Source organism: Berghia stephanieae, chromosome 15, assembly GCF_034508935.2.
Source record: "Berghia stephanieae isolate SIO BIC M18660-M18661 chromosome 15, UCSD_Bste_1.3, whole genome shotgun sequence".
NCBI lineage: Eukaryota > Metazoa > Mollusca > Gastropoda > Nudibranchia > Aeolidiidae > Berghia > Berghia stephanieae.
Window position 1 is genome coordinate 1,768,244 of NC_088374.1, and position 15,000 is coordinate 1,783,243.

Below are 15,000 nucleotides of genomic sequence, written 5' to 3' on the forward strand. Positions count from 1 at the left end.
GAAGGACTAAGTTTCCTGGGGTCAAATTTTTCTAGAGTATGCCAGTACTTCAGCCTGGAAGGTCTAGGGGTCGAGTCCAACTCTGAGTAGTGCATAGGTTTTACTCACATTCTCTCACTGTACTCAGGTGTAAAATGAGTACCTGACCAAAGAACGTTGTCTCTGTCGGAGAGAAAAATTGTAATATCGCCTAAATGACGTGTCTGTGTTGCTGTTGGCTAATGACCCCTTGTAAAGCGCGTTGAGCACGTTTAATGGTTACCAGCAATCATTGGTCTCACCTGCTCCCCTCTCTCCTTGGACACTTGTCGTCTGTCTTGTAAATCACATTTGTTACCCAACATCATCTTCTCTACGTCTTTTGACGCATGCTGAAATCATCATCATAATAATAGTAATAATAATGATGATGATGATGATGATGATGATGATGATGAGAAGAAGAAGAAGAAGAAGAAGAAGAAGAAGAAGAAGAAGAAGAAGAAGAAGAAGAAGAAGAAGAAGAAGAAGAAGAAGAAGAAGAAGAAGAAGAAGAAGAAGAAGAAGAAGAAGAAGAAGAAGAAGAAGAAGAAGAAAATAGGACTCTTATAGAGATGAAGTGAGTAGAAAAGTGCCAACAATAGAGAATAAAAAATTTTTTGCGGCGGTGGTGGGGTTTGAACCTGCGACCTTACTGGTACGACAACTCTGCCTGGCCGGTGAGAGCGTGACTCTACCATATGAGCTATCCACGAATACAAAAATATTCTCTATTGTCTTCTGGCACTTTTCTATTCACTTCATATCTTGTTTTACCAACATAAGTGCCTGCTCCACTCACTTTTCTGAATTAAAAATTCACCCCATATACCGGAGCATACTCAATGTCTCAATCGTTTCTATGTTATATGTTTGTGTTGAGAATATTGGCTATTAAGCTTAACTGCTGGCCAGGTATCTTCGCGATGGTTGTGTGCGAACCCGCAGTCTCCAGAAGTCGGTGAGAGAGAGCTCTAGAAATGACCTGAGTTTCGTATTCGTGGATAGCTCATATGGTAGAGTCACGCTCTCACCGGCCAGGCGGAGTTGTCGTACCAATAAGGTTGCAGGTTCAAACCCCACCACCGCCGCGAAAATTTTTTTATTCTCTATTGTCTTCTGGCACTTTTCTACTCACTTCATCTCTTGTTGTTACCAACATAAGTGCCTGCTCCACTCACTTTTCTGACTCTAAAAGGGCGCACAGTGTCTACAACAATGAGGCTCTTGGCACTTTAAATTACATCAACACAAAACAATATAGAAAGTACATGACATCAAAAAAGGTGGTGATCGCGACGTTATGAATTTGGAGCCAAAATATTTCATATAAGTGGGCAGGTCCGGCTGTCCAATGAAAATGCTTTGTTTAGAGCCATGATCAAACAATTCCATGAATGGAGAGAAAGATAAAGGGAGTAAATTTGACTCATAAATAAGGGAACAACACAAAACAAACGACCTTTCGGCCTTTTTTTCAAGTAAACACGAAATATTTGTTTTGTGACATTCCCTTGTACTATACAAGTCAAATTGACTCCCTTCATCTTTCTCTCCATTTTATCGATTCATTTCACCACCTTCTACTATACAAGTCAAATTGACTCCCTTCATCTTTCTCTCCATTTCATCGACTCATTTCACCACCTTCTACTATACAAGTCAAATTGACTCCCTTCATCTTTCTCTCCATTTCATCGACTCATTTCACCACCTTCTACTATACAAGTCAAATTGACTCCCTTCATCTTTCTCTCCATTTCATCGACTCATTTCACCACCTTCTACTATACAAGTCAAATTGACTCCCTTCATCTTTCTCTCCATTTTATAGACTCATTTCACCACCTTCTACTATACAAGTCAAATTGACTCCCTTCATCTTTCTCTCCATTTCATCGACTCATTTCACCACCTTCTACTATACAAGTCAAATTGACTCCCTTCATCTTTCTCTCCATTTTATAGACTCATTTCACCACCTTCTACTATACAAGTCAAATTGACTCCCTTCATCTTTCTCTCCATTTTATAGACTCATTTCATCACCTTCTACTATACAAGTCAAATTGACTCCCTTCATCTTTCTCTCCATTTCATCGACTCATTTCACCACCTTCTACTATACAAGTCAAATTGACTCCCTTCATCTTTCTCTCCATTTCATCGACTCATTTCGCCACCTCTAGTTTTTAATTCCACGGTTGTAGCTTTTAGCATACTGTCAGTAGATTGTCAAATCGCTTGCTTAGCAATCGTCATTCACAGCCATTGGGCTCATGAAGCTGGAGTTTATCCCGGTTTCTAGGGGGTGAAATGGACAATAAATAGCAATTGCTTGCTTCCCTTCGGACAGGATGCTAGTCTATCGCAAAGCACTTTCCGCCAAATCTAACAGACCCAGCGACCTAATCACTGCTGGGTGGACAGGGGGGATCAGAGAAAAAATCTCGACTGCCCCCGGGTTCAATCTCGGTCCCTTTGTGTGTGAAGCGAGTGCTCTACCAACTGAGCTATCGGGACCCCCAACCCCCCTCCCATGCCTAGACACCACCACGACCACCATGAGATCTGCCCGTCGTTAATTTCTCCCAATTTCCAATCAAATCGTTTCCTCCCATTTCCTACTCTGGGACCACAAAGATTCCCCACCTCCTCAATGTTCCGTATCCATGTCCGGATGTTGTCGAATGATTTCTCATTGGTGATGTCGTACACCAGCATGATGCCCTGGGGAGGGAAGAAATAATCATAGAAAATATGTCATGTGCTAGCTTGTGTAATGATAATAATAGTAGTAATAATAATAATAATAATAATAATGATAATGATAATAATAATGATCATAATAATAATAATAATAATAATAATAATAATAATAATAATAATAATAATAATAATATAATAATAATAATAATAATAATAATAACAATGATCATAATAATAATAATAATAATAATAATAATAATAATAATAATAATAATAATAATAATAATAATAATAATAATAATACAGATCTGAAGGGACCTTGAGCCTTGAAAATCTAAAAGTTTAATAGCAGCGTTCCCATAATGTCAATATTCAATTTTCACACGGATACATCTTTAAAAAAAAAAATCAAGTAAACAAACACCCCCCCCCCCCCCCCCCCTCTCACTCTCCTCCAAAGTAATTCTTTAACATATATTACAGTGAATGACATAATCAGTCGGATGGTGAAAAGGTTTGAACTGAGATATTGCCAAGTTTAGTTAGAAGGTCAATTTTTACTTAAAAAATGAGTTCTTGTCATAAATGTTTAAATCAACCCTTTATGTACAACTTCGGGAAATATAAAAGCTTAATTTCACTTCTAAATATTTTTCACAGCTAGTCAATTAGAAAAAGTATGAAATTTGAGAAAAGATACCTTTCCCATACATCTGACCATAACTTCATGAAAAATCACCCGATTTACTTCAAATAAATATTAAAATGCTCTGGGGAGAATATTCTTTCAGATTTTTTTTTTTTTAATGCAAATCCAAAATGTTCAAATTCCAACTGATTACGTCATGCACTGACACAATATATATAAATAATAATGAAAACCTGTCGAGAAAACAACTGACCATGGCACCTCTGTAGTAGGCTGTGGTGATGGTCCTGAACCTCTCCTGGCCTGCTGTGTCCCTGTCACGTGGAAAACAATGGAAATAGTCAAACCAAAGCTACAGGTGCCTAAATGAGCCAATAAAATGGAGATAAAAAAATAAAGTGAGTCGATGTGACTCATATATAAGGGAACAACACAAAACAATCAACGTTTCGGCCCTAAGGGCAAAAACGTCGTTTGTTTTGTTTTGTTCCCTTTTAAATGATTCCCATCGACTCACTTTATTTTTTTATCTCCAATGGAAATAGTCATCAGACCTGCCAACCTTTCACATTCCAAAAGTGGAACAAGAATGCCTAAAAATAGGAATTTCACCTCTTTATCCCCCCACCCACCCCCTTCACCTCTTTATCCCCCCACCCACCCCCTTCACCTCTTTATCCCCCCACCCACCCCCTTCACCTCTTTATCCCCCACCCACCCCCTTCACCTCTTTATCCCCCCCCCACCCACCCCCTTCACCTCTTTATCCCCCCACCCACCCCCTTCACCTCTTTATCCCCCCACCCACCCCCTTCACCTCTTTATCCCCCCACCCACCCCCTTCACCTCTTTATCCCCCCACCCACCCCCTTCACCTCTTTATCCCCCCACCCACCCCCTTCACCTCTTTATCCCCCCACCCACCCCCTTCACCTCTTTATCCCCCCACCCACCCCCTTCACCTCTTTATCCCCCCCACCCACCCCCTTCACCTCTTTATCCCCCCACCCACCCCCTTCACCTCTTTATCCCCCCCCCACCCACCCCCTTCACCTCTTTATCCCCCCACCCACCCCTTCACCTCTTTATCCCCCCACCCACCCCCTTCACCTCTTTATCCCCCACCCACCCCCTTCACCTCTTTATCCCCCCACCCACCCCCTTCACCTCTTTATCCCCCCCACCCACCCCCTTCACCTCTTTATCCCCCCACCCACCCCCTTCACCTCTTTATCCCCCCCACCCACCCCCTTCACCTCTTTATCCCCCCACCCACCCCCTTCACCTCTTTATCCCCCCACCCACCCCCTTTGCTCTTTTCTATTCTTACCATTTATCATCATTGTTGTCAATCGGAATCTTAGTGACAATGGCGGAATAGTACAAAAACAGATGAGTGAAAACAGGAAATGGTTCCGTCAAAAGTGGAATGGTTGGCAGCTTTGTATTATGCAGAAACACCAATCATTGTAGAATTTTGAAAAAGGAGGGAGGGAAGAAAAAAAATACAAAAAACAAAGCTGGAAACTTTCAAATTAATCGGTCTCCACTAAGGGTCTTTATTTCGTAACACGTTTATATTTAATTACTCGCATCTTCCAAAAGTGGAATCAGAACTTCAGATAATATGAATTTGAGTTGAGCCACAAATATGAATTGAGACAAAAAATATGAATTTGAGACAAGAAATATGAATTTGAGACAAGAAATATGAATTTGAGACAAGACATAGGAATTTGAGACAAGAAATATGAATTTGAGACAAGACATAGGAATTTGAGACAAGAAGTATGAATTTGAGACAAGAAATAGGAATTTGAGACAAGAAATATGAGTTTCGTAACAATGGATAATTCTATTATTCTGTATAAAACTGATCACCATCTTTGCCACCAAAAACATAATGACACTATTCTGGCACAGCTGGCAAAATTACATTTGATCACGTGTGTTCGGTAACGGAATCGGTAAGAGGGGAAGGAGTGCAATCGCCCCCACCCCCCCTCTCTCTCTGTCTATCTCTTTTTTATTCCCTTATTACCATTATTTTATCAATTTTGAAAATCAGAATTTTAGAGACAATGGCGGAAAAGTGGAAAAAGGACGAGTGAAAATAGGAAATGATTCGGCCAAAAGTGGAAGGATTGGCAGGTATGCATTACTGGTTATTTCAGTTACTCTACTGATTGCCTAAATAAGCTCAGAAGACACCAGCAAAGCATCATCTTTCAACTAAGAACACAACATATACCGCTCAACAACCATTTAAGCAAAATTACAAAAGACACGTCCCCTTCCTGCCCCCTATGTCAACACCCCAATGAAACAGTAACACACCACTTGCTTGAATGTCAACCTCTTGAAGACCTGAGATGCACATTCCTCCCACCAAATCCAAGCATCAGTAACACACTTTATAGTCACCTGGAACAACTACAAAAGACGTCTAACTTCTACGTCATGGCACAAGACCGAAGGGCTAGAGCTCGGGTGGTCGCTGGTTCGGATAAGTAAGTAAGTTGCTCTACAACATTCATCATTGGAGACATAAACAACAATGTGAAATTGACTGTAAGCTTCAATTTAATTACGAAAACAGATAGAATTGACATTTCAGGTTTCCCCTTTATCAACAAACAGGATGAATGAAATTCTATTTTACAGATGAATGAGATGATGTGGTTGTGGCATTGTTAAGATGTTAAGTAGTGTTTCATTCATCCTGTCTTGTTGATAAAAGGGAAACCCGAAACGTCCATTCTATCAGTTTTCATAATTAAATTGAAGCTTACATTGATTTCCATAGTTATTTATTTCTTCGTGATTCGAGCAGCAACATTTGTATCGTTTGAGACAACTAAATAAACATCTTTAATTCGATACATTTCTTGAAATCAAAGTTTTGTTGCCAGAGCTGGTATAGATAGTTCGAAGATGACGTCACTCAGGTCTTTGTTATTGTTTTTTTGCCATCCGCGTTTATGAGTAATGCTCACTGAACTGTATTAACCCGACTATAAATGTTCATGGATACACACAGTTTTGTGTGTTGGTCCGTTATACTTCCGGATGGCAATGTTTTGAGCTTCTTAGCCAAGCGCATACTATCTATATAAAGGAGATGAAAGCATGAACTGAATGTGTCTGAATTTCAACACAAATTGATCATTTTTTCAAGTCGTTATCATGTCCACAATGATGCTACCCCTGAAAACTACGAGTTTTTCCAATTACAAGTCGGGAAGTCTGATTATTAAAGGTACCATAGGCGGGTTTTAAACTTGGATGAAAAGTATCGACTGATTTATAACTCTTTTCAACCTGGCTTGAATGATGAAATCTGTGCACTTACCATATTTGTAATTTAATTTTCTTCCCATCCAGTTCTATCGTCCTTATCTTGAAGTCGATACCTGAAATCAGAAGGGAACAAATATAAATAGAAATGAAAATAATGAATTTATATAGCGCCTAAATATCCACTCGCTTTCATATGGGAAGGTCCTGGGTTACAGCCTCGCTCAGCAGCAGTTGAGTCCTTGAAGAAGGCTCTTTGCTCACATTCTCTCACCGTACGCAGGTGTAAAATGAGCACCTGGCCATTAACAGCATTGTCTCTCTCCGAAAAATTGTAACATCGCCTAACAGGCGTCATGTCCTGTCCTAAATGTTAAATGTTACTGTTGGCCAGGGACCCTTTGTAAAGTGCTTTGAGCACATTTAGTGGATATTGCACTATATGAAAGCCCAACACACATGAAATCGTACTCTGCCATGGCTTTAGAAAACAGAAACTGGGAGGAAAAAAAAAAATCAAATCACGACACCACGTAATAAACGATGAATAAAGAAACAAAACATTAACTCACTCAATCCTAGAGTTTTTTGCTTCTTTGACAATACTTATTTATATTGTGCATTACAAAACTTTCCATATTCTGGAGTGTGGATAAATGTTTAAAAGAACAGAGTTTCAAAAAAGTATCTCTGTATAGTATAACCGTCCATCATTATTGCAAGACAGAGTCTGCCAACAACGATGGATCATTATTGGCAAAACGATGGATCATTATTGGCAGAATGATGGATCATTATTGGCAGAACGATGGATCATTATTGGCAGAACGATGGATCACACTACGATGGATCACTATTGGCAGAACGATGGATCATTATTGGCAGAACGATGGATCACTATTGGCAGAACGATGGATCACTATTGGCAGAACGATGGATCACAGAACGATGGATCACTATTGGCAGAACGATGGATCATTATTGGCAGAACGATGGATCATTCTTGGCATAACGATGGATCATTCTTGGCACAACGATGGATCATTATTGGCAGAACGATGGATCACTATTGGCAGAACGATGGATCATTATTGGCAGAACGATGGATCATCATTGACAGAACGATGGATCACAGAACGATGGATCATTATTGACAGAACGATGGATCACAGAACGATGGATCATTATTGACAGAACGATGGATCACAGAACGATGGATCATTATTGGCAGAACGATGGATCATTATTGACAGAACGATGGATCATTATTGACAGAACGATGGATCATTATTGGCAGAACGATGGATCACAGAACGATGGATCATTATTGACAGAACGATGGATCATCATTGACAGAACGATGGATCATTATTGACAGAACGATGGATCACAGAACGATGGATCATTATTGACAGAACGATGGATCATCATTGACAGAACGATGGATCATTATTGACAGAACGATGGATCACAGAACGATGGATCATTATTGACAGAACGATGGATCATTATTGGCAGAACGATGGATCATTATTGGCAGCGACTTTGATAACCCCAGTCCAGTGGCCGCCGATAGGCTCACTGTAAGGTGAAACTCGTTTCTTGGAACTTTATTTTTGGGCCTTTACTGTTTTGGTCACCATGACGTTATATGTGAGCCCATGTAGCTAATTTTTGTAGGTATCATGTTAAAAGGTACAAAACAAGAAGCTTTCTAACGGTGTATTTCATTCGTAACTCCTGATTGTATTTCTCAGAAAGCTGATGAAGCAATAATTTATTAATTTTTGAATTACAAAAACTTTTAATTTTAAAATTATGGATACATTTTAAATTACGATGTGATTATTCCCAGACAGGGTCTGCCAACAGTAACGAAAATTAGTTGTTCCCAGACAGGTGGAAATTTCTTATTCCCAGACACTTTTTTGAAACTCCACTCTTTTAAACAGTTATCCACATTCAAGAATACGGAATGTTTCGAAATGCACATAGAAATAATTTAAGTTAATAAAATATCAATAAAACCACAAAATTAACCAAAAATAAATCAGACGTTACTCGTTACTATATATACACAATATGCGTCGACTTTCATTGGGTATCATGGCCGAATTGTTAAGGCGTCTGCCTTGGGAGGCTTGTCAGTGTCAGTGTCAGAATCGACGTTGTGGGTTCGAATCCTGGTTCTGGTTCCACCACATTTAATTTATTATTTTTAAAAATTCCGTCTTCTTTTTGCAGAGCGCTGCAAATGATAAATGTCCCACCTCTTTTAATTTTTTTTAAAACTCTCTCTCTCTCTCTTAGTTCCTTTCTAGCTAATTGTCATATTCGTCCCCATTCCGATCTCAAAATGTATATTCTAAAAAGAATAACTAATTAAAAAGCAAAGAAACAGAACTATTCACAGAGCAACCAAATGGTCAGATAGAGGGAAAAAAAAACCAAAAAAAAAACCAACATTTTTTTCTTATAAAATATAGACTCGCTCAAAACAAAAAAAAAAAAAGGGGGGGGGGGGGGGGGGGGGGGGGGGAGGATTGGATTCCAATGTGTGTGTAGCTAAAAGGAGCAAAACGAAAGGTGGTCTAACCCACTGAGCTATCTACCCACACCGGAATCGATGTATCTTAAAATTCATATACGAGCTAGACATTTTCCCACCATCTTTGCTTCCTTGTTTCAATAGTTCTTTTCATCTCGGATTTGAATATGTTGTTGGATCTAGTTTTGTGGACGTGTGATAATAAATTGCATTGTCTTGTATGAAGGAGACAGGGGGGGAAAAAAACAGGTGTAGTGGGTTTTGGGCTTTGGGGCGAACAACACCTTGGCCTAATATATTCGTCAGCGAAATAAACAAATTCCCGGCCATTATCGATATCCCCAAAATTGTGGCCAGAATGAACAAATTATAGAAACAAAAGACGATCAATAACGTTAACAGATAGACGGGTAGTGAACATTTTAATGGGCGGTGGACTATGAATAGATTTGATGATGTACGACTGATTGGTTGAAAAAAAAAAAAAGGCAAATTGCCAGTTTGACATTATCAGTTCAAAGTGACAAAAGAAATTTCATTGATCCATTTGCATTAAAACAAAAACAAAAAAAGCTGGATTTGACATTTGATATTGACTGTTTTGAGACACAAATAACCACTGGCATTTTTTTTCAGAATATTTGGTATTTTTCAGGCTTAGTTTGGCACTTTGCATAAAATCTTTCTGCCACCTTGTTACATGTGTCTGCCAATAATGAAAATTGGTTATATTTGCCTGACAGGGTCTGCCAATAACGAAAATTGGTTATATTGCCTGACAGGGTCTACCAATAATGAAAATTGGTTATTCCCAGACAGGTGTCTGGGAATAACCAATATTTGTTATTGGCAGACATGTCAGGGAATAATGACAGCCTTATAATTATACTTGATACATCGATAGACAATTAATTGAGGAATATCTCTGCCAAATTTCATCAAAATTGATACACTCGCTCATTATTTTATTGTACTCACCATCAACTCCACTTTTTTTAACAAAAACCTCATATTTTTTCTCCCCATTTTCATCTAACCTTAAATTTTTCCATACTGAACATACATGAAAATGATTTATACGAAAACAAAGCTTATTTTCTGACCTTTAAAATGATACCCAACACTTGCCATTTATTTTTTTTGTTTTTCCCTCTATATCTGACCATTTGGTCGCTCTCTGGATATTTCTGTTTGCTTTTTAATTTTTATTCTTTTTAGACACTTTTGAGATCGGATTGGGGACGAATATATGACAATTTGCTAGAAAGGAAGAGAGAGAGAGAGAGAGGGAGAGAGAGAGAGAGAGAGAGAGAGAGAGAGAGGGAGGAGAGAGAGAGAGAGAGAGAGAGAGAGAGAGAGAGAGAGAGAGAGAGAGAGAGAGAGAGAGAGAGAGAGAGAGAGAGAGAGAGAAAATTTTTTTTTTTTAAAGTAAGGATGGGACATTTATCATTTGCAACGCTCTGTTTAAAGAAGACTGAAGTCTAAAAAATTAAAACATGGGGGAACCAGGATTCGAGCCCACAACGTCGATTCTGACACTGACACTGACAAGCCTCCCAAGACAGACGCCTTAACCTTTCGGCCATGATACCCAATAAAAGTCGACGCATATTGTGTATATATAGTAATGATTCACGACTGATTTATTTTTGGTTAATTTTGTGGTTTTATTGATATTTTATTAACTTAACTTATTTCTATGTGCATTCGGAAACATTCCATATATTCTGGAATGTGGATAACTGTTTAAAAGAGCGGAGTTTCAAAAATGTGTCTGGGAATAACGAAAATTGGTTATTCCCTGACAGATGTCTGGGAATAACAAGAAGATTATTTATCATGTCTGTAACATATCTATTATTCTTTATTCTTTAGATGTCCATCATTGTGAGGTTTGAATGAAACTACTCTTATCGTAATAAAACATGTTCCAACCAACCAAATGCTTTATGGTTATTTATGATGGACATCCGTAAATAAAGTATTCCTTTAATACCAGAATTTCGATAGCACTGTCATTATCCCCGACACCTGTCTGGGGATAACCAAATTTCGTTATTCCCAGACACAGATTTGAAACTCCGTTCTTTTAAACAATTATCCACATTCCAGAAAATGGAATGTTTCCAAATGCACATAGAAATAAGGAAAGTTAATAAAATATCTATAAAAACATAAAATTAACCATCTTTAAATCAGTTGTTACTACATAGTAGTACATATACACAATATGCGTCGACTTTGAAGTGGGTGTCATGGCCGAATGGTTTAGTCGTCTGCCCTGGAAGTTTTACCAGAATCGACGTTGTGGGTTCAAATCCTGGTTCCGCCACTTTTTTTAATTTTTAAAATTCCATCTTCCTTTTACAGAACGTTGCAAGGGATAAATGTCCCATCCATCCCCCCCCCCCACCTTTTTTTTTGTTTTTTTTTTGGTGCGAGTCGATTCTTTTCTCCTTTTTGTTTGGCCTTTTGTTCCGTTTCTGAGCATGAATTTCTTCAAATTGTTTTTATTTTTTTTTAAATTATTGTTTGTTTTTTTCTCCTCTATCTGGCCATTTGGTCGCTCTCTGAATATTTCTGTTTTGTTTGCATTTTAATCATTTATTCTTTTTAGACACTTTTTGAGATCGGAGTGGGGACGAATATGACAATTTGCTGGAAACTAGAAAGGAACACAGAGAGAGAGAGAGAGAGAGAGAGAGAGAGAGAGAGAGAGAGAGAGAGAGAGAGAGAGAGAGAGAGAGAGAGAGAGAGAGAGAGAGAGAGAGAGAGAGAGAGAGAGAGATCGAATTTTATGTTTTTTTCAAGTGCCATCCACCTGACTGGGTCAAATTAAGATATTTTCAGTTTGAAAATTTTATCAAAGTGCCTACATTATAGCCAGACAGTGGCAATAATCACAATCACAATCAAACAATCCATACTACTGTTGTTACAATATCATTGTGGCTGTCATTATTCCCAGACGCCTGTCTGGGGATAATAGAAATTCGTTATCCCCAGACACCTGTCTGGGGATACTATCCCCAGACGCATGTAGCAAGTGGGCAGAAAGATTTTATGCAAAATGCCAAACTAGGCGTGAAAAATACCAAATATTCTGGAAAAAATACTAGTGGTTGTGTCCCAAAACAGTGAATATATTAAGTGATATTTAACACAAGATGAAAGTAAATAGTGATCAAATGTCAAATCCAGCTCTTTTTAAAAAAATATTTTAAAGCAAATGGATCAATGAAATTTCTTTTGTTACTTTGATCTGAAAACGTCAAACTGGCAATTCGACTTTTTATTTTCAACCAGGAAGAAAGTTGTTAATCATCAAATCTGTTCATAGTCCACCAACCATTTAAATTTTCATTACCTACCTACCTGTTAACTTTATTGATCATCTCTTGTTTCTATAATTTGCTCATTCTGGCCACAATTTTGGGGACGACCGGGAATAATTTTTATGTCGCGGACGAATTCCTAGGCCATGGTGTTGTTCGCCCCAAAGCCCAAAACCCACACCTGTTATTTTCCTGTCTGCTTCGCACAAGACAATACAATTTAGTATCACACGTCCACAAAACTAGATCCAACAACATATTTTTATTCGAATCAGAGATGAAAATAAATACCAAAACAAGGAAGCAAAAATGGTGGAAATATGTTTAGCTCATATATGAATTTAAAATATTCCGATAGCGGTGTGGATAGGCAGCTCAGTGGGTTAGGCCACCTTTCATTTTACTCCTTTTAGCTGCACAGATTCGACCCAGTCGCGACCCCCCCCCCCCCCCCCCCCCCACACACACACACATTTTTTTTTTTACTTTTTTTTCTTTCTTCCCAATTGATTTTCATTGTTTTCACTTTTGTTCCGAGTTCCGAGCAAGAGTTTTTTTTTTAATCAGTTGAATTTTTTTATTTCTCCGATAATATTATTTCATTATTTAATTTGCTCTAGATCTATTATTGTTTTGTTTTTTTGCTTTGGTCAAATGATAATAATAATAATATATTATATAATATTAAATAATATAAATTTTTATTATTACTAATACATATAATCATATATTAATCAATAATAGTATTATTTTTATTATTAATTTCTCTTATTATCATACTATTATATTATTTTAATTATATAGTATTATTTTTTATTATTAATACTTTATTATATACTATTATATTATTGTTATTATTATTATTATTATTATTTTATTATTTATTATTATTATTATTATTATTATTATTATTTGTTAAAATATTCTGTAGAATTTTTTTTTTTTTTTTTTTTATTATATTATTGACCTTAATTTTATTGTTTACACTAAATCCTTTAGGGTAAATCTTCTTTTTGCTTTTCTTTTTTTTTATATTTTAACTTATAGTTTTTTTTTGCTACCTTTATGAAATTTGTCCGTTCTGAGCATGAATTTCTTATTGTTTTTTTTAATTATTTTATTCTTTTCTGACCATGTCGTCTCTGAATTTCGTGTTGGGCGAATTATTTATGCTTAGAAACTATTTGAATAAAATATATTGCGAGAAATAGAGAGAGAGAGAGAGAGAGAGAGAGAGAGAGAGAGAGAGAGAGAGAGAGAGAGAGAGAGTTTAATAATAAAAAAAGAGGTGGGGGGAGGATGGATGGGACATTTATCCCTTTCAACGTTCTGTAAAAAGAAGACGGAATTTAAAAAAAAAAAAAAAAAAAAAGTGACGTTACCAGGATTCGAACCCACAACGTCGATTATGGTCAAACTTCCAGGGCAGACGACTAAACCATTCGGCCATGACACCCACTTCGAAGTCGACGCATATTGTATATGTAGTAACAACTGATTTTAAGGTTGGGTAATTTTATGTTTTTATAGATATTTTATTAACTTTCCTTATTTCTATGTGCATCTGGAAACATTCCATATTCTGGAATGTGGATAATTGTTTAAAAGAGCGGAGTTTCAAATATGCGTCTGGGGATAATGAAAATTCGTTATCCCCAGGACAGGTGTCTGGGGATAACAAATTTTTATTATCCCCAGACATCTGTCTGGGGATAATCACAGCGTATCATTGTCATCAGGTTTTTATCTAAAACTTGTTTGGCACTTTGTGCAAAATTTTTCTGGCAAAGTGTCTGTGGTTACCGGCCGGTGTCTGTGATTATCAACAGCCTGATGAACTGATGACAGTGTCAGTGACATTCATTGACAGTGACAGTGACAGAGTGAAGTGAAGTGACACAGTACAGCCGACTCTCGACTTCCTTATTCCCGGTTCCGATTCCTGAACAAGTTCCAAAAGGGCGAGGTTGTGACTGTGTTTAATCAACTTAAGTGCTGTCTGATATTATGTATTTGTGACTAAAATGTATGAGGTAGCATTGGACAAGTACTTTGTTGGCATATCTATACACAATGTTTATGATTATGAGTCATAGGCCACAACTTTCACTTTCCTCCAGGGCTCAGCAACAGGTCAACAAAACAATGAATGGAGAGCAGTATGGAACAGTCTTCCATCGAAATACTTGGTGATCCATAAGTCAATACTCACCGATGGTTGAAATAAACGTTGAATTAAAAGCATCCTCCGAAAAACGAAAGAGAATACAAGTTTTTCCTACGGCTGAATCGCCGATAAGTAAAAGTTTGAAAAGGTAGTCGTAGGTTTTCGCCATTTTGGATGGCAAGCGGAAACACCCTTATTTGCATACGAGAAATTGCTTCCAAATTAGGGTCATTTCCGGTCCGTATGAGAATGTGATCATGGTTACGGTTAAAATCAC

General features: G+C 37.6%; 1 protein-coding gene across 2 annotated transcripts in view; it reads right to left on the reverse strand.

Moving 5' to 3' along the window:
* LOC144960274 (ras-related protein Rab-8A-like) overlaps window positions 1-14,942 on the reverse strand; it is a 28,228-nt gene extending 13,286 nt beyond the window's left edge. For both annotated transcript variants that reach the window (XR_013642817.1, XM_078893317.1), the window contains exons 1-5: window positions 14,769-14,942; window positions 6,729-6,789; window positions 3,630-3,690; window positions 2,671-2,748; window positions 282-371 (exon numbers count right to left, since the gene is read on the reverse strand). Coding sequence is in view for 1 of the 2 variants with exons in the window: in XM_078893317.1 (XP_078749443.1) it covers window positions 282-371; window positions 2,671-2,748; window positions 3,630-3,690; window positions 6,729-6,789; window positions 14,769-14,892 (414 nt within the window). In the remaining variant the exon portion in view is untranslated. The remainder of the gene's footprint in view (window positions 1-281; window positions 372-2,670; window positions 2,749-3,629; window positions 3,691-6,728; window positions 6,790-14,768) is intronic.
* Window positions 14,943-15,000: the final 58 nt, after the last annotated feature.